This window comes from Octopus sinensis, linkage group LG3 (genome assembly GCF_006345805.1).
Source record: "Octopus sinensis linkage group LG3, ASM634580v1, whole genome shotgun sequence".
Taxonomy (NCBI): Eukaryota; Metazoa; Mollusca; class Cephalopoda; order Octopoda; family Octopodidae; genus Octopus; species Octopus sinensis.
The window spans coordinates 162,068,021-162,089,014 of NC_042999.1; the positions used below are offsets into that span (position 1 = coordinate 162,068,021).

General features: G+C 39.9%; 1 protein-coding gene across 1 annotated transcript in view; it reads right to left on the reverse strand.

The window, feature by feature from the left end:
• The window catches only part of LOC115209582 (zinc finger CCCH-type with G patch domain-containing protein), a 231,482-nt gene that overhangs the window by 199,800 nt on the left and 10,688 nt on the right, over positions 1-20,994 (reverse strand). The window contains exons 3-5 of the mRNA XM_029778020.2: positions 20,397-20,491; positions 10,995-11,057; positions 2,560-2,717 (exon numbers count right to left, since the gene is read on the reverse strand). Coding sequence (XP_029633880.1) covers positions 2,560-2,717; positions 10,995-11,057; positions 20,397-20,491 — 316 coding nt within the window. The remainder of the gene's footprint in view (positions 1-2,559; positions 2,718-10,994; positions 11,058-20,396; positions 20,492-20,994) is intronic.

Below are 20,994 nucleotides of genomic sequence, written 5' to 3' on the forward strand. Positions count from 1 at the left end.
AGACTCGTGATCTCTGATCATCTAGTCCCTTTAGAGATATCTAGAAGTCATTATCTAATGTGTTATTTTTTTTTTTAAGATGATACAGAATATATTTTGAAGGAAACTTGAGCACTATACCTAACAGTCAAGTGACCACATAGAGGCTTCCACATCAGCTCAACTACTACAAAAGGATGCTTGATAAACATGAGCAATGATGATAAACATAAGCAGAGACTGAATTCCAGAAAAATTCACTTCTGGAAAGACTAAACAGAGTGTTTAATATGTAGTGTGAGAAAGGGTAAGTCATAGTGGAATGTGATGGGAAGAGGTGAGGAAGAAGTATCAAATATACTTGGGCAGAACTAGTACAGAAATTCAAATGAAGAGACTTGTATCATAGAAGACCTTAATATCTGAAGCATACTTGGCAGCTACAGCATCCCTATTAGTCACAAGTAATGTTAAATATGAACATATTCTAAATACTGAGGGATTTTAAGTGATTAGATATTAATAACTATTAACTGTAAACACATCCTAAACACTGATTAGCTCTGACTTTGTGATGAGAGATAAATCTTCCTGCCTTAACCCTTTCATTACTATATTTCTGACCAAAATACACCCCTTATGTGTTTCAATTAATTTCTAACATAATCATAAATTTAGTCTGGTTTCATTAAACAACTATAACTTTTTTATTTATCAATATATTAAAGTGAATTTTGGAAGATAATTTAATGAAATGTTCTCAACCAATTCTATACTATAATTTTTGTCACAAAGTGACTCTAATTGCAGGTAGATACAGGTAAATTCAACAAAATATAAAATTATTAAAATTTTGTTCAAACATCGCTATAGAAAATGGGTTATTAGCTAATATTCAATTGGGTATACAACAAAATTTTACGATAGAATTTGTTATTCTGGGTAACTTTCTGATACCCATAATAATATTTATGGCAAAATAGTCTTAATTTCATTTAAGGTTATGGGAAACCACTAAACTATCTTTTCTTTCGTTTTGTTTACATTAAGCGTAACGGTTCGTTTCCACCGTAATGATTTCAAATAGGTTCATTCGAAAAAGTAAAAAGAAATAGTCTAAGGCTTTACTCTTCTGGGAAAGTCTGTGGCTTGGTCCAGTTTCTTCAGAAAAATCACCGAAAGAAACAGTTTTTAAATTTTCACTCCATTCGGGTGCCAATTCATTTTCTTTATCGCTGTCGGAGCTCTCGGATTCACTGTTTTCACTTTCGGAAAATGAAACATCAGATTCATTATCAAATACCACGTGCTTTTTTTTCTCAGTCATAGAGTTAGATTTATGAAGGTCTTCAGTAGAAAATTCTTCGAATTCTGACTCACTGCTTGATATAATGAAATTCGTATCCATTTTTTGTCAGAATTACAAATTTTGAAAACACAATAGGAACAAATTTCGGAAAAAAATCTCCCAAAGTTCACGGAATTAAAATTACACTTCGATTTTTGTACAAAACTGTAGTTGAACTGTTTACGAAATATAATACGTGTTTTCACGAATGTACTAAAGAGATTTGCTCTGATATTCTCATTTAAATATGAATAGGTAAATTCGGGAGGCTTTGGGCGGTTTGGTCACATTAACCAAAATTTTTTTCGGGCAGTTTTGGGCGGTTTGGTATCGAAAGGGTTAAGCAACTTTCCCAGATAATTAGGTACCTCTGCCACTCTTGATGTTTCTGTGGTCTGAGATATGTAGAACTATAATGTACTGTGCAAGTAAACAACACTTACTGTGGATTTTAACACAAGACCTATAAGCTTGTAGTCAAGTATGATATCCACTCAACCAGTTTGCTCCTACTATTAGTTGGATAACTATTAATGAGTCTCAAAAATATCCCTCTCAGACATTATACTCTAGAAACTGTTTGTATATTTATTTCAACTTGCAAACTTTCTATCTCTATAACAATTTATCCGCTCTACAGAAACATGTATGTGTCCCATTCTCAAGAACGACAATCTCCTCTCTTACGCAACTAACTGCCTTTTACCATTTTCACATCAAACAATTCAAAGATGAAAGAAACAGTTGTAAACAATAACTTTATTCAACACTTTGAGTTTTCCTCCTTCTCAGTGACCATCACATGGTTTCAGTAAGACCGCCAGAATATTTTCTCTCCGACACTAATAAGCTCTTGTTCTCATTAACTTCAATTAGGGCATTCCAACAGATTGTAAGAACAAACTAATTGAGTGGGTATAGTATTTAATTTCCAGTTTATAGCTTTTGAGTCACATTTGACATCATTTAACATTAGTATCTAGCATAAAAATCTCAACTAATTTACTTAGGTTCTATCCAGCTCTTGAAATAGCTAACAGGTCTCCATCAAATCTCAGCTAAGGACACATTAAATAATGTTGTCTAGGTACACTATGTACAGAAAATAAACTGTCAGTCATGAGTGGAATTCTTTTAACCATAGGTTCGCTTGATCGGGATTGGTCTAAGGCTAAGTAACAACAGCAACACTGAGTTTGATGAAATTTTATGATCTGTTATAGAATACTCACCAGCTGGCATTATTTCATCAGACCCAACAACAAGGACATCATTATGACCTTCAAAAGCTACAACAAAACGGCCATCTTCTTCAATTCCTTCAATCTTTACGTTGCACCACAAGCCATCAGTGTAACGTGCCAGACATTTGCCACCTATCTGCAAAGAACTATTGATAAGAAATATTATATATACACATCTAAGAGTCATTTGCTTATAAACACTAAAATATCATCATACTTTCTATACAAATCTACATATATATAAATATGATAATACATACATATACAATATATATATAATATATATGAAGAGAGAGAAGAGTGGGTTTAACTAACTATTTAACACTAGCGAAAACTGTAGAGTTTCCAGTGTTTGCATCAGTGAAAAAGGAAAACAGAAAAGTGGGGAGATGCAAGAAGAAATTGTGAACTGTGTTAGTTGAGGATGTAAAAGTGAAAGATAGGGGAGAGAAAAATGCGTGTGTGTGCATACACACGCGCACAAAATTTATTTAATGCCCATCTTCGATGCTGGTGCCTGTAGGATGCTTCAACTGGATCTGACAGGCCAGAAGACTGTATCATGCTCCAATGTCTGCTTCAACATGTTTTCTATGGCTGAATATACCTTCCTAATGCCAGCACTCTACAGAGTGTGCTAGGTACTTTAGGAGTTGTCATCAAGTGGTAGTGGAGAGAGTAACACTAAACGTAGGGAAAGAATTAGTGTCAGAGGTTAGTGAGAAAAGATAATAGGGTGGGTTGTATAGGAATAATCTAGGGTTACCCTACATTATAAAGATGGAAGGTGAAAGGGAAAGGTGACAAGAGAAGAGAAACAGACTAAAGGGGTGAGAAATCCTGAGAGTCACTGAAGAAGGGTATGGGTGCTCACAGAGCAGGAGGAAAGATGAGAGGGAGGGTGGGGAAGCAGTGGGTGAGTACAGAGCAATCAAATCTGGGAAGAGGGTATTTTCAAGTTAAAGGAAAGATGGAGATGCATTGTGCAACAAAATGGTTCATATTTGGTTGATTAAAAATGTAATGACAAGTATTTATTGACCTTTTTCTTTCCTTAAAAAATCGGCACAAACTTTCCGGACAACCCAATAGATATTTACACACATCAACACCTACACATACAATACATATTCATACATATATGTATATACACACACTCATATATACATGTATCTGTATGTATTATCGCCCCTGCACACGCAGGTATATATACCCGGCATACATACATACACATACATACACCCCACACACACACATATACATACATACGCATATACATACAAATACAATTAAATGATTATGATATTCAAGTATGAAAGAGGAATTAGATAGGGATTAGGAGTTAAAATGTAGATTTATAAGGTTATTGGGATTACCTAAGCGGGATTGTGGTAAAATACTGTATGGTCATTTAGGCATTTGGATTTGTGGTAGAATTTGAATGTGTGAAAAAAGCTGTGGTTGCATGTGCTTAATTTAGCTAAGTTCTTAACGTTAAGTGTGTACCATAGAATAGAGCATCCGCTGCTTTTTTAAGGGTGTCTGGGAGTAGTGCTATCTATGTTTTTAGATAAAGGGGTGCTATCCATATTTTTGGAGAATGGAGGTGGGTGGCAAGGCCTGTTGTTTTAGTTTTTGACCTAGTGTTGAATGTATGTGTGTAGGATCTAGTTTGCCTAGGTGTAAGACCTTCCAGGGTTCTATCAACGAGTGTGTGTGGTTGGTTGTGATTGTGATGGTCAGTGTGTCTTTGAGATGTAATTTGAGATATATATTGTGTGAGCCTGGTGTTATGGATGTATTCAACTTGTTGGGAAAAGCCACTAGTGGCGTGTGCTTGATTGTAATATGGTGCGTGATTATTGAAAATTTCCTCAGTGGAAGAGAGGTCGGATATGCGGGTTGAGATGCCCTTGATTATGTTATCGAAAGTGGATTTGTGGTGACTGGAGTGGATGTTAAGGTATTTAAGATATTGGTTAAGTTTGCATTAAGGGGAGTATTGGGAGGTTGATAAGTTTAGAGTTACATCTAGAAAGTTAGAAGTTTTGTGAGCATTTTTGAATGTGATAGACAGGTTTAGGTTAGAGAAGAATTTATGTAGATCCTTTCTAGTTCTTTCCAAGGAGGATTTATTTATGCTTTTGGTAAGTAACAAGGCATCATCCCTGTAGCAGCCTCCTTGATGTTAGGGAAATGTATATGGAGCTGGTGGAGTATATATAGTCCAACCAGGTCAGTGACCTGGGCGGAATCAGATGATCCCATAGTTACGTCAAATAGGTTGCTATGGTTATTGTCATGGTGATTGGCCCGGTAACTGAGTTTGTTCTCAAAAGAAATAAGGGTTTTGCGGGAATTAAGTATTATGTTAATTTCTAGTGGGGTTAGGTTAGTAAGGTCCCTAGCTAGAAGAAGAGCTTGATTTAGAAGTTTAAGAGAAATGGAAGAGTAGTAATTATTTGTCAAATTGGAGGAAGGAATATGAGTTTTTTATTTTTAGAAGATAGAACCACATAATAACTTCACCAGTGTGGGACCATAGGTTAACATTTAATTTGACCTTGACGATTGGTATTATTTTGTCTAAAATGTTTATATATATACATAGGCACATAAAAAGCACCATTCGAGCATGATTGTTACCAGCATTGCCTTACTGGCACTTGTGCCGGTGGGACGTGAAAAAACATTCGAGCAAGGTTGTTGTCAGTGCCACTGGACTGGCTTCCTATGCAGGTGACACATAAAAAACACCATTTGAGCATGGCCATTGCCAGTACCGCCTGACTGACCCTCGTACTGGTGGCACATAAAAGCACCCACTACACTCTCGCAGTGGTTGGCATTAGGAAGGGCATCCAGCTGTAGAAACTCTGCCAGATCAGATTGGAGCCCAGTGCAGCCATCTGGTTCACCAGTCCTCAGACAAATCGTCCAACCCATGCTAGCATGGAAAGCGGATATTAAATAATGATAATGAGGATGATATATATATATATTCCTATTGTATATGTTTCAGTCATTTGACTGCGGCCATGCTGGAGCACCACATTTTGTCAAACAAATCAACCCCAGGACTGATTCTTACTATGCCTAGTACTTACTCTATCAGTCTTTTTTGCCGAACCACTAAGTTACAGGAATGTAGACACACCAACATCGGTTGTCAAGCCATGGTGGGGGGACAAACACACACACATTTATATATATATATATATATATATATATACAACAGGCTTCTTTCAGTTTCCGTCTACTAAATCCACTCACAAGGCTTTGGTCAGCCCAAGGCTGTAGTAGAAGGCACTTGCCCAAGGTGCCATGCAGTGGGACTGAACCTGGAACCATGTCGTTGGTAAGCAAGCTATTTACCACACAGCCACTCCAATATATATATGATGGGTTTCTTTCAGTTTTTGACTACCAAATTCACTCACAAAGTCTTGGTCAGCTCAGGGCTTCAGTAGAAGACACTCGCCCAAGGTATCAAACAGTAGGACTGAACCCAGAACCATGTGGTTGGAAAGAAAGCTTCTTACCACAAAGCCATGCCTGTGCCTATAAAAAATTGTGCATAATTATACATACAAAAAATGTGTTGAATACATGAAACTCCACAATCACGTGAACATATCCAAAATATACACACAGGAATATGCGCATAAGGGTATTTTATATGTGTATACACATATGTCTATATACATGTGTGGCTGCATGTGTCTATCGACATGAATGTGTGTGTTGTGTGCATGCAGATATGTGTGGATGTACAAAAAACCATGTAATTCACAGACTGAAACAAAAAACATTTATGCTAATCCATGAAAATACACACAAAATACACACAAGCTAATAATATATGAAATATATATGAGATAATATATGAAAAAATGCAAAATTTTCATACCAAAACTTGTAAAAAACATTTGGCAACCAGACACACATACATGTAAATATAAACTATTAAGTGTACAAATTTCGAAATTTTTAAATTGCAAAATTTTGTGCAGTTTAAATATTGATGTACATGTGTGTATGCAAAAACATTGGTATTTCAATTTTTCTAAAAGTCGAATCCAAGGGAGATAATCACATCCCCCTTGATATCTCGTGTTCATTTACCAAAATTTTTGTCTGATTTTATCATGACTTTTCATGTTTTAATCCAAAATGGAAACAAACACCAATTTCAATGTGATGGGCTTGAATAACTGTTAGGTATTTCTTAACATGCAATTAATGGTAGCCTTAATACACAGATAAAGTTGTGTGTATATACATATCATCATCATCATCATCATCATTTAGCGTCCGTTTTCCATGCTAGCATGGGTTGGACGGTTCAACTGGGGTCTGGGGAGCCCGAAGGCTGCACCAGGCCAGTCAGATCTGGCAGTGTTTCTACAGCTGGATGCCCTTCCTAACGCCAACCACTCCGAGAGTGTAGTGGGTGATTTTATGTGCCACCGACACAGGTGCCAGACGAGGCTGGCGAACGGCTACGCTCGGATGGTGTTTTTATGTGCCACCGACACAGGTGCCAGACGAGGCTGGCAGACGGCCACGCTCGGATGGTGTTTTTATGTGCCACCGACACAGGTGCCAGATGGGGCTGGCGGACGGCCACGATCGGATGGTGTTTGTTACGTCCCCAAAGCACGGAGGCCAGTCTATGCGGTACTGGCTACGGCCACGTTCGGATGATTTTCTTTTGTGCCACCGGCACTGGTACCACAAAGATACAAATTCCATTGATGTTCATCTATTTTGATTTGTTTTGATTTGATTTGATTTTCACTTGCCTCAACAGGTCTTCACAAGTGTCACAAGAAGGAAGGTATGCACAGGTGGACTGACTACGTCCCAGGTAGGGGCCACGGGTTATGGCCTGACTAGTCTTGCCGGGTCTTCGGATGGTGTTTTTATGTGCCACCGACACAGTTGCCAGATGAGGCTGGCGAACGGCCACGATCGGATGGTGTTTGTTGCGTGCCCACAGCACGGAAGCCAGTCGACGCGGTACTGGCTACGGCCACGTTCGGATGGTTTTCTTGTGTGCCACCGGCACTGGTACCACAAAGATATACATATGTATGTATATATGTGTATATATATATGTGTGTGTATATATGTGTATATATATATATGTGTGTGTGTATATGTGTATATATATATGTGTGTGTGTATATATATATATATGTGTGTGTGTATATATATATATATATGTGTGTGTGTATATATATATATATATGTGTGTGTATATATATATATATATGTGTGTATATATATATATATATGTGTGTATATATATATATATATGTGTGTATATATATATATATACACATATAATATATATATATATATATATATATATATATATATATATTGACCTTTCTGTCCCCTCCCTTTCTCAGCCTTCATTCTTTCTGGCTTCCTTTTCTTCTACCTTACTGTCTCTCCCTCTCTCTCATTCTTCATTCTTTCTGGTTTCCTCACAACCATTCCCTTTTTTTCTCTCCCTTTCTCTTGCTCCTCCTCCTCCCTCCCGTCGTTGACCCACGACGAGAGTTCTGCTACTGCCTTTCTGGCCTGGCGTCCCTCAAGTGAAGACGGCATTTTCTGTTGCTCCTTCGCCGTCCACAGAAATAGCGTTCGTAATACTTTTTTTCGTTCGGCTTAACAGCCCTTCTTGTCTTGTTATTTTCCTTGCCCTGTCTTTTACTGCTTATATTTTGTACTGTCATTACTGTCTTGTTTTTGTTACCATTTTTACCCCTCTGCAAAAAGATCTTAAATTTTATTTGATTTGCTTTTCGCAGGAAGGAAAGTTTCTATCGAAGATACGTCTCGCCTTCACCTTCAAAACGTAGAGTAGATGAAACCATGGCGACTGAAGAAGGGGTTTTTTCCTTGTGTTATTTGTCCTGTACTCAATATTTTTTTGTTGTTTAAGAAAAATGTCCAGTTCCTTGGTTTTGTGTTTATGTTTTCGTTTCTCATTGTGTTCGACGTTTTTTTTGGTGTCCTGTACCTATATATGCGTGTATATATACATGTAGAGGTAGGTACGTACATATATGTATGTATATATGCATGTTTTATCTATTAATTTATTATATGGCGGAACGCACGTACCCATTTCTAAGTAAGATTGTTCCATATATATATATATATATATATATAGTGAACGTTGCAGCCATGAAGTGGAGTTGATCCACCATAACCAAATTTCAAGTAACAATTCAACAGAACTTTTCTCACGGTGGAACAATGGTTTTTCTGTGACAGTTTACATTTGCCAGATGCCTTTAGCTAGGCTGAAATAATGTTTTCACCACTTGACCCTTCTAACCTCTTCTATTCCACCAAAAGTTAGAATTAAGATAACAAGTACCACCAACGAAATCTATTGTTCTCAACGATATGTTTATCCTTCTGGATAGTTATAAACAAGAACCCCCAAGCAAAAATCAGTTGGTCACTTGGTCACAACTCAGACAGTTAGTGAGAACTGACTGGCTGAACAAATGTCGTCTCTAAAGAAAAGGACACAAAGAGAACAACTACGGTACCATACCAAAGGAGCATTTGTTTCGTCCCACACTCACTCACTTTCACAAACTCACTGTCTTTCCTCAGCACATTACCATATCTCTCTATGGTTTACTACTACAATAAGAACAGACAGGCCAAAATTCACTTTTTTGTTTTCAAGGAAAATATTTATTTTTACCGCTACATTGTATATACCTTGCCTTGACAAGCAGGTGATAAAATCCTAGAGCATGTGAAGTAAAAAACTTAATAACTATTTCAATACACATGTTCTTTCTGACCCTTATATTATGGTCGCTATTGTATATACACACCTACATACACACTTACACACAGTGACAGGGGAGATAACTGCCCTACGAGCGAAGCTAGGAGCACTGGACCAGACTAATTTAGACTAATTTTGTCAGTAGTACCTACTCCATCACTTTGATGGCTTGGCTAACTTGATCTGTCAGTGCATATTTTTACCTCCGCCAAGGAAGGAGGTTATGTTTTCATCGGCGTTGGCTTATCTGTCTGTGTGCAAAATAACTCAAAAAGTTGTGAACGGTATTTGATGAAACTTGCAAGAAAAGTTGGTAATCAGACAAGGAATAGACGATGAAATTTTGTTAGAGGTCCGGGAATTTTTATGGATTCTTGAAGGATTTTTCATTTTTTATATTTACTTTACATGAAGTATTGTTACATTCTTTGATTATCTCCCTTGAAAACACGTTCATTGTTTCCACATAACCTATGGTGGTGTTGCTGTTTCCAAAGTTTATTTTCGTTTCTCTATTACTAATTTTACTCGTGTATCTATCTTAAAATGAGCTGCTTGGCGGAGGTCTGCAGAGGATGGCATGACAAGCCTTGACTATTGGGATTGACTCAAAAATCTCAGGCTTTGCTTCCTCCACTGCCTCTGTGATCTCTATATCATCTGTATGATGTGGAAAATATTCCATCAACATTGCCCATCTTTAAAATTCATCCGAGGCTTGGCCCCCATGCCACCCGTCCACTACAGAAATGTTCTTGTCGTATCACAACACTATGACAGAAGTATTCACCTCAATTGGCCCTGCTCTCTTCAGCATCATGCCAGACACACATAAAGGAGGAAAGTGATTTCATGGCATTCGAACGATCCCTAGATGATTACCCCCATCAAATACCAGACAAACCACCCATACCTAGATATCTCTCTGAAAACAATAACCCTCTGCTTGAATGGGCTACAGTTAAAGTTTTTTTTCTTTAAATCATATGGCTGTGTTATTTTTTCTTTAACCCCGCCAAGGAGGTTATGTTTTTGCTGGTGTTGGTTTGGGAAATTGGGCGATTTTCAGCATGCATGTATATGGGTGGAAATGAGTTGCTTGGTGGAGGTCTGCACTCTCCAAGTGCTTTTCTAGTTACCATATAAATTTATGGCTGATTTAACGAAATTCTCATGTGCGTACTAAAAGTTAATATAAACAGAAAAATTCAATCATCACTAATTGTGACTGAGGGTAATGAATAGCCCTTATATTGCAAGAAATCTTTATATATAAAACTGAAGTTGTGTGAGAGTCTGTCTCCTCCGATTTAGATTCCTAACTACTCCCACATTTTGCGGTGCAGTTTAACCAAAAGCAGGTATCTTATAGTCGTGATTCATATCGAGCCCTTCTGGATATTAGCGCACATCTACAATGAGTCTACGATTTAAAAAAAATTTACCATAATTGTCTTCGTTTTTTTAATGCATTTTTTGCTCGGTTTATATAAGGGAAGTAACTCTCTAAAAATGCTTATACAGTTATTTCCCTTACAAACCCGAGCAACGCTGGGCGATACTGCCAGTAAGAGATAAAACCCTTATAAACACATACCTGTAATCTGGTTCATGATAAGGCCTTATGTCATCTAAATTTGCTACATAACCATGGGAGAAACTGAAAAAATAAAATTCAAAAGAATAACATTGTATATTGTATATATAAATGTAGATGCACGAGTACACAAAGACACAACTATATACACATAAGTTAGGAGGCACAAGCACTCACACACATGTATATTTATTCACCTAAGCACAAAATACATACAGGGGTTGGACAAAATGATGGAAACACCTTAAAATTTCAAACAAATTTATTTGAATATGGGGAAGGACAGCCTTTGGCAGTAATTACAGCTATGAGGTATGGACTCGTACAAAGTTTGAATTGTTTCCAAAGGAATTTTTGTCCATTCTTCAGCTAAAACAGTCTCCAGTTCTTGTAGTGATGATGGTGGAGGATATCGACCCCTTACTTGTTTTTCTAAAATATGCCATAAATGTTTAATAATATTGAGATCTGGGGACTGTGATGGCCAGATAAAATGTTCAACTTCACAAGAATGTTCCTCATGCCATTCGGTAACAACTTTAGCTGTGTAAATTGGGGCATTATCATCCTGAAAGATTGCATTTCCCTCCAGAAACAGTTCCTCAACTATAGGATGAATTTGATCAGATAAAATGCTTAAATAGTCTTGTCTATTAATTCTGCCATGAAGGGAAACCACTGAACCAGCAGATTTCCAAGATATAGCCCCTAAGATCATCACAATTGTTTAACAATTGGAAGAAGGCAGCCTGGGTCAAATGCTTCTTTTGGCTGATTCCACACGTATACTTGGCTGGTGGTCAAAAATACGGTAAAGGATGACTCGTCCAAGAAAATAACATTTTCCCACTGCTCAAGGGACCAATTCTGTAGGTTTTTACTCCACTCTAAATGCTTTGCAATGTTTGTTTTTGAAAGTAGTAGTTTTCTGATTGCAGCCCTCCCATGAAATCCAGCTTTGTGCAGCTCCTGGCAAACAGTTTTTGTGGAAACTGGGTTCTCAAGGTGGTCATTAAGCTCTGCAGTAATTTTGGGAGCTGTACTTTTGTGATCCTTTCTAACAATTCGGGCAAGAGTCCAACAGTCCCTATCTGAAAGTTTTGGTTTTCTTCCGGAGTTTTGTTTCAACAAGGAGGTTTTTCCCCCTCTTTCAAAGGCTGTCATTACTTTAGAGATAGTACTTCTTGATACACCAAATATCTTGGCTGTTTTCATTATGCTAGCGACTGCTTTACGAGAACCAACAATTTGACCTCTTTGAAAGTCCGATAGATCTGTCATTTTAATGAATTTAATTACCTTTTTCTGGTAATATCTGAAAAGAAACAGCAATTTTAGTAAAATATATTAAGCAACACTAATAATAAATCAAAAAACATAAAAATAAACAAGCTTTTGACGGTTTTATAAATATTTCAAAATTATGATGCTATGATGCTAGGTGTTTCCATTATTTTGTCCAACCCCTGTATATCTTCTATTTTTCACTTGTTTCAGTCATTTGATTGACGATGTTAGGGTACCACCTTGAAGGGTTTAGTTGAATAAATTGACCTCAGTACTTAATTTTTCAAGTATGGCGCTTATTGTATGAGTCTTTTTCACCAAACTACTAACTTGTGGGAACATGAACAAACAAATACCAATTATCAAGAAATGGGGGAACACACACACACAGACACACATATATATATAACAAGCTTCCACACAGGTTTCATCTATTACAGTGACTGACTGACCAACCAACCGACTAACCAGCCAACTAACCAACCAGCCAACCAACCAACTAACTAACCAATCAACTAACCAACCGATTAACCAAGTAACTAACCAACCAGCCAACCATCCATCCATGCATACATACATACATACATACATACATACATACATACATACATACATACATACATACATGCATACATACATACAAACATACATAAATACATACACACTTACATGATGATGATGGCCATCCACTCATGGCCAAGGAAAACCATTACTGATCTTTAGGAACACTGTGCACTCAAGACTACCTTATACTTTACATTTGTGGTTCCGTTGGTGACTAACGAGCCCTGCTCTTCACAAACACACACAACTACAAACACTGCAAAACAAGCTTTCCCCATTCATTACACTAGCAGTATGTTTTTGAACAGCACACTTAAATTCTTCATGAAGAATATGTGCTCTTCCAAAGGTATCAACTCCCTCCTTTACCTGTTTCCTCCATCCATGCCAATGGACAAGCATTGCTCACCCAGTTGGCCACCCGCATTTCACAGGTCTTTAACGAGGATTTTACACAGCCCTTAAATCACAGTCTTGATTTCTGCTGGTATCACTTTCTACTAACAAGTTCCCCACATAGAATCTGTTTAGAGCTCCTGCTGTCAGCCATTCTAACAAGGTGTCCAGTCCAACATAACCAGGATATTGGCTTTCCTCAGGACCTGTGTATCTGGAGATTTTAAGGTCCAGCCAACATTCAGAATCTCTCACACATCTCTGATGGAAGCGTTCAAGGACTTTTACATGATGTTTATAAAGGGTCCATGTCTCACATGAGTAAAGGAGCAATGTCAGTATACATGCATGGGACACAGCAATTTTTGTTTGCCTTGTGATGCCATGTTGGGGCCAGACACAAGACCCAATAGACTTGAAGGAATCAGTTGCTCTCTGCAGCCTGAATGATATTTCATCATCCAGGGGCAAGAATGGCTGAATGTGCTGCCCAGGTAGACAAACTTACTCACCACTTTCAGTATTGTTCCTTCAACCAAGATAGCTGGTTCCATACATGGGTTTCCTGGTGCAAGCTGGAACATTACAACAGTCATGTCCAGACTAATGCTGAGTCCAAATGCTGTGCAAGAAGCAGAAATATGATTCACAAGAAATATGATTCAAGGCGGCGAGCTGGCAGAATCATTAGCGCGCCGGGCGAAATGCTTTGCGGCATTTCGTCCGCCGCTGCGTTCTGAGTTCAAATTCCGCCGAGGTCGACTTTGCCTTTCATCCTTTCGGGGTCGATAAATTAAGTACCAGTTACGCACTGGGGTCGTTGTAATCGACTTAATTCGTTTGTCCCCTCTATGTTTAGCCCCTTGTGGGTAATAAGAAAACAAATATGATTCACAAGTAATTGCATATCATCCATTTTATTAGTGACTGAGATTAGTCATCTGCATAAAAGAGGTCACAAATAAAAGACTGGAAAACTTTGGAATTGGCAGCAAATCAATGCAGATTAAAAAGATGGCCAGAAGATCAATACCTAACATATATCCCAAGAGAGCTGTCCAAAGCAAAAGCATGAATAAGAGAGAAAAGAGAGTTGGGGCAAGGATGTCACCCTGCTTGGCACCATTCTCTACAGGGACGGGTCCCGCCATACTACCACCAACATTGACCCAAGCCTCCATCTCATCATGAAATGATTTGATTATTGATACAAAGTGATCTGGACATCCAAGTTTGCCAAGTATTTTCCATAGGGAGGCCCTATTCACAGTATCAAAGGCCTTGGTTAAATCAATGAATACCTGGACAAGATCCATATTCCATTCATAGCACTTCTCCTGCATCTGTCTTGCAGTGGAAATCAAATCCATCATTCCCATTACAGATCAGAAACCACATTGAGATTCAGTTAGGATATCATTTACAAGACACCTATTCAGGTGGGTAAGAAGAATACTTGCCAGAACTTTGCCAGCAGCTGATATTAAAGCAATACCTTGCCACACTCTACTCTGGCTCTCTTTCCTTTTTAGAGAGGAAGAATAATTGCATCCTTCCAGTCCTTAGGCATTGCACCATCGTTCCAGATTACACTAATAAGTTCGAGAAGGGACCATGTGATGTGATCACCACCAAATCGCAGGACCTCAACACAAATACCATCCTTACCAGTTGCCTTACCAAGATTCAATTTACTTATTGCTGTCATTATCTCATCTGCTGAGGGTGTGGAATTTAAGGAGCTAATGACAGGTCTTTGTTGCATAGTGTCAATCACTGATTCATACACAACTGACTCATGATTTAGGAGTTCAGAAAAATGTTCAATCCAGCAACCCATGATCTCTGTTGATTTAGTAAACAGAGTAGAAGACACCTTGGAAAGCAAGGGAGTTGATGCAGAGATCTTAGGCCTATAAACTTGCTTCATAAGATGGTAAAGCTTCTTGAACATCCTGAACAGCCTGAACATCACAAGCAAGATCCTCCCACCAAGTGTTCTGCATCTTCAAGAGAGTTCGCTGCACTAGTAATTTTACACTGCTGTAGTGGGAAAGTGCTAGATTTCACTGCACAACTGAAAGTCTTTTGTCCAGTAATACGCTGAGGGCATGGCACTTTACAACCAGCAGTCACTGAACTATGGCATCATTCTCATCAAACCAGTCTCTGTGTCTGGCAGTAGATTATTCCAGTGTTTCAGCAGCACATTGAAAGACCTGGTCTCCAAAATCTTCCTACACTAGTATTTCCAATGGAGGAAAAACGATTCTGAAGCTCTTTCCTCACAACAGCATCATTTATCTTACGGACATTCAGATGCCAAGGAATGCCAACTGGCCCTCTTCTTTCTTTCATTCTGATCAACATCCGGAACTTTGCTCGCACCAGGCTGTGGTCTGTCCAGCACTCCAAACCTTGAAAGGACTTGACATTACAAATGTCATAGACATTACACTTGTGAATGAGGACGTAATCCAGCAAGTGCCAAACTTTAGATCTTGGGTGCATCTACACTGTTGTGTGATCACCTCCGCTTAAAATGAATGCTTGCGATGTCAAGTCTGTATTCCTTGCAAAGCTCCAGAAGCATAAGACCATTGCTGTTCATCTTCCCTATACCAAACTGTTGAAACACACACACACACACACATATTTTCGTACATCATCCTGTAATGCACCTGGAAATATCATGAGTGATGTTTCCTGGGGTCATAAGGTGTTTTGGGCCTTTCACCATCAAACACCCTCACCCATACACTCTGACCCGGCTAGGATTGATATATATGTGTGTGTGTATATATATATATATGTATGTTGCATGCAAGAAATAAGGTGGAGAGGAGGATCTGCTAGGTTCCTCACAGGCAAGGAACACAGGTACAAGATTTTCTGGGCAGGGAACACTGACGGGGTTGGTGGCGTGGGTATACTTATCGCTGAGAAATGGGTAGATAAAGTAATTGAGGTAATCAGAGTAAGTGACAGAATACTTAAGATTAGAATAGTGCTTCATCATAGATTAGCAACCATTATATCGGCCTATGCCCCTCAGCCAGGGCTACCCGATGGACAGAAAGACAGTTTCTATGACACCCTACTGCAGACCACCTCATTGACGAACGACAGGGACCTTCTCTTTGTGGCTGGTGATTTCAATGGGCATGTTGGACAACATGCTGGGGGCTTCCATGGCGTACATGGAGGCTACGGTTATGGTTCCCGCAACGAGGAGGGAACCAGGCTGCTGGAGTTCTGCGATGCGAATAGTCTTATGGTTTGCAACACTAACTTCAGGAAACCGACAAGCCACCTGGTCACCTAACGATCGGGCCGGCATACTAGCCAAATCGACTACATCCTTGCCAGAAAAAGGGAAAGATGGCTGCTTATAAATGCCAAAACCTTCCCAGGCGAAGAATGCACCCCACAACATAGACTGGTAGTTAGTGACTTTAGGATCAGGACTAAGAGTGCGACTAGAAGACGACCAACATGGAGAAGAAGGGTCTGGAAGCTTAAAGACCCTGCGAATGGACAGAGATTTAGAGACATGTTACTTGAAGCCTTTGACGAAATGGAAGGGGGTATAGCTACGCATGGGGTAGAAGACAACTGGACGCTTCTGAGGGACAACCTGCTGAAAGCCACTGACCAGATCTGTGGCTGGTGCAAAGTCCCCTTAAGACCCAAAATAACGTGGTGGTGGAACAATATTGTTGACAGGGCTATTAGACAAAAGAAACAGGCTTGGAAGGCCTGGAAGAACGGTGGTAACAGGGAAGTGTATCAGACTGCCAGAAGGGAAGCTAGGAGACAGGTTTATCTAGCCAGAGGGGAAGCAGATAAGAAAAAATTTGCCAATGTCCTGCGCCGAGAGGATGAAAGACTTGAGGTATTTCGTGTTGCAAGACAGTGTGTGAGAGAGAATCGTGTCGTGGTAGGAGAGAAATGTGTTCGCAAGGATGACGGTTCACTTCTGCTAAATGAGGATGCAAAGAGAGAGGCTTGGAGACGCCACTATGAAAGGTTGCTGAATGAGGAAAATGAATGGGATAAAGAGAGTCTGCCGAATGTCGACCCAACAGAGGGACCAGCAATCCGAGTTAACAGTTCCTTAGTAGTTAAGGCAATTACAAGCATGAAAACAGGGAAAGCCCCAGGCCCATCAGGAATTACTGCAGAGATGCTCAAAATATCTGGTAGTGTCGGCTATAGCATAGTCACCCGTATAGTTAACCAGGAGATACACGAAGGAGTCATACCCAATGACTGGTGTAGCAGCATAATAGTCAACTGCTACAAAGGTAAAGGTGACGCCCTAGATACAAATAACTACAGGGGCATCAAGCTGCTGGATCAGGTAATGAAGGTTACGGAGAGGGTTATAGCCCAATTAATTAGAGAGAGAGTTAGCTTAGATGAGATGCAGTTTGGGTTCGTGCCAGGGAAAAGTACTACTGATGCTATATTCCTGGTAAGACAGCTGCAGGAGAAATACCTAGCCAAAGATAAGCCCCTGTACCTGGCTTTTGTTGACATGGAGAAAGCCTTTGACAGGGTCCCTCAATCCCTTATCTGGTGGTCAATGAGGAAACTAGGGATAGATGAATGGTTAGTGAGAGCTGTGCGAGCCATGTACAGAGACGCTGCTAGTAAGGTGAGGGTTGGCAACGAGTACAGTGAAGAATTCCGGGTAGAGGTTGGGGTCCACCAAGGTTCAGTCCTCAGTCCTCTCCTATTTATCATAGTCCTCCAGGCAATAACGGAGGAATTCAAGACAGGATGCCCCTGGGAGCTCCTCTATGCTGATGACCTTGCTCTAATTGCTGAGTCACTATCAGAACTGGAAAAGTTTCAGGTGTGGAAACAAGGATTAGAATCGAAGGGCCTTAGAATCAACCTAGCCAAAACCAAAGTCCTAATAAGTAGGAAGGTGGACCAATCACAAACGACTTCAGGTAGATGGCCCTGCTCGATCTGTAAAAAAGGTGTAGGTAGAAACTCTATAAGGTGCACCAAGTGTAAGCTATGGACACATAAGAGGTGCAGCAATGTCAAAGGAAGGCTAACTAGGAAAATAGTTTTTGTCTGTGGCAGATGCTCAGGAGCAATAAACACTGGAAATGTGCAGAGACCAACTTCTACCACGTTCCAGGGAGACAAACTAGAAGTAGTTGATAGCTTCCGCTACCTAGGTGACCAAGTCAGTAGCGGGGGTGGGTGTGCTGAAAGTGTAACGGCTAGAGTAAGAATAGCCTGGGCAAAGTTTAGAGAGCTCTTACCCCTGCTGGTAACAAAAGGCCTCTCGCTCAGAGTAAAAGGCAGACTGTATGATGCATGTGTACGTACAGCCATGCTACATGGTAGTGAAACATGGGCCGTGACTGCTGAGGATATGCGTAAGCTCGCAAGAAATGAAGCCAGTATGCTCCGATGGATGTGTAATGTCAGTGTTCATAATCGACAGAGTGTAAGTACCTTGAGATAAAAGTTGAACCTAAGAAGCATCAGTTGTGGTGTGCAAGAGAGACGGCTGCGCTGGTATGGTCATGTGACGAGAATGGCTGAAGATAGTTGTGTGCAAAAGTGCTACACCCTAGCAGTTGAGGGAACCTGTGGAAAAGGTAGACCCAGGAAAACCTGGGACGAGGTGGTGAAGCACGACCTTCGAACTTTAGGGCTCACCAAGGAAATGACTAGAGACCGAGACCTATGGAAGTATGCTGTGCGTGAGAAGACCCGGCAAGACTAGTGAGGCCATAACCCGTGGCCCCTACCTGGGATGTAGTCAGTCCACCTGTGCATACCTTCCTTCTTGTGGACACTTGTGAAGACCTGTTGAGGCAAGTGAAAATCAAACCAAATCAAAATAGATGAACATCAATGGAATTTGTATCTTTGTGGTACCAGTGCCAGTGGCACATAAGAAAACCATCCGAACGTGGCCGTAGCCAGTACTGCATCGACTGGCCTCCATCCTGTGGGCACGTAACAAATACCATCCGAGCGTGGCCGTCTGCCAGCCTCGTCTGGCACCTGTGTCGGTGGCACATAAAAACACCATCCGAGCGTGGCCGTTCGCCAGCCTCGTCTGGCACCTGTGTCGGTGGCACATGAAATCACCCACTACACTCTTGGAGTGGTTGGCATTAGGAAGGGCATCCAGCTGTAGAAACACTGCCAGATCTGACTGGCCTGGTGCAGCCTTCGGGCTCCCCAGACCCCAGTTGAACCGTCCAACCCATGCTAGCATGGAGAGCGGACGTTAAACGATGATGATGATGATGATGATGATATATATATAGGTGTTTGTAAACACAGTATCTAAAGCAAAACATTTGTGCAAGAATATAGATTTTAAATAACAAATACATATACACATAGACACAGGAGTGGTTGTGTGGTAAGTAGCTTGCTAACCAACCACATGATTCCGGGTTCAGTCGACTGCGTGGCATCTTGGGCAAGTGTCTTCTGCTATAGCCCTGGGCCGACCAATGCCTTGTGAGTGGATTTGGTAGACAGAAACTGAAAGAAGCCCGTCGTATATATGTATTATATATATGTATGTGTGTTTAGGTTTGTGTGTGTGTTTGTCCCCCTAGCATTGCTTGACAACCGATGCTGGTGTGTTTACGTACCCGTCACTTAGCGGTTCGGCAAAAGAGACCGATAGAATAAGTACTAGGGCTTACAAAGAATAAGTCCCGGGGTCGATTTGCTCGACTAAAGGCGGTGCTCCAGCATGGCCGCAGTCAAATGACTGAAACAAGTAAAAGAGTAAAAGAGTAAAGAGTATACACATATGTGCATAACCCAATAACTATAAACAGTTATTTAAACACAGGTGAAATTTCTTAGATCTACTGATACTTGCACCTTTAATATAATCTTTAAGACGACATATTGTGAGATAAACTTGACCCTTCACACACATATACATACTATCCTAAGGGTTTCCATAAAGGTTTTTTCTGCCCAATGTTACTTACAGGGCTATTGTAGAAAATATTTCCTGAAATATCAGATGCAGACATAAAACCAAGAACTTGTTATAAAAGAATGAACTTGTGAGTTTATACACACCAATATTCATTCAACACACGTAGACAGACAATTCAATAATAAAGAATGAAGCCTGTTTTAACTTACTTGCATTTTTCATCAGAAAACCTACATTTACCGTTGAGAAAGTACTGACAAGGAACCATGGTACGATGCATGGGATTACAGAACATAACTTCTACCTGTAAGGTGAATTGAAACAATAACTAACAAAAGCTCATTCTACATACATATATGTATACATGCATAAATATGTGTGTGAACATATATACAAGTATGAATGCGTGTAGATTGCTTACTTATACTTGACCCTGAATTCTGCTGTGCATGTGCACTAAGTTTTAGCATTCTAGCTCACTTCCATTGTTCACAGCAGTGCTTGGAAGGAAGGTGTGTAGCATAAGATCGTTGCATTGGCCTATGTATGAGCTGTAAAAATGTCAATAATGATGAACGTTCTGGGAGACCTGCAACCAGCAGTATTGAGGAAAACATCGCAGATGTGCATGCAGCTGCGAGGGAAAATTATTGAATCACCATCCATAAGTTATCAGAGGATGTGCAGTTTAGTTACGGTTCAGTTCAGTCCATTATCACTGAAGATTTGGGTATGAGACATATGTCTGACAAGTTTGTGCCAAAACTGCTTTCAGATGACCAAAAACACGCTCTGCTTTCTGTCGCA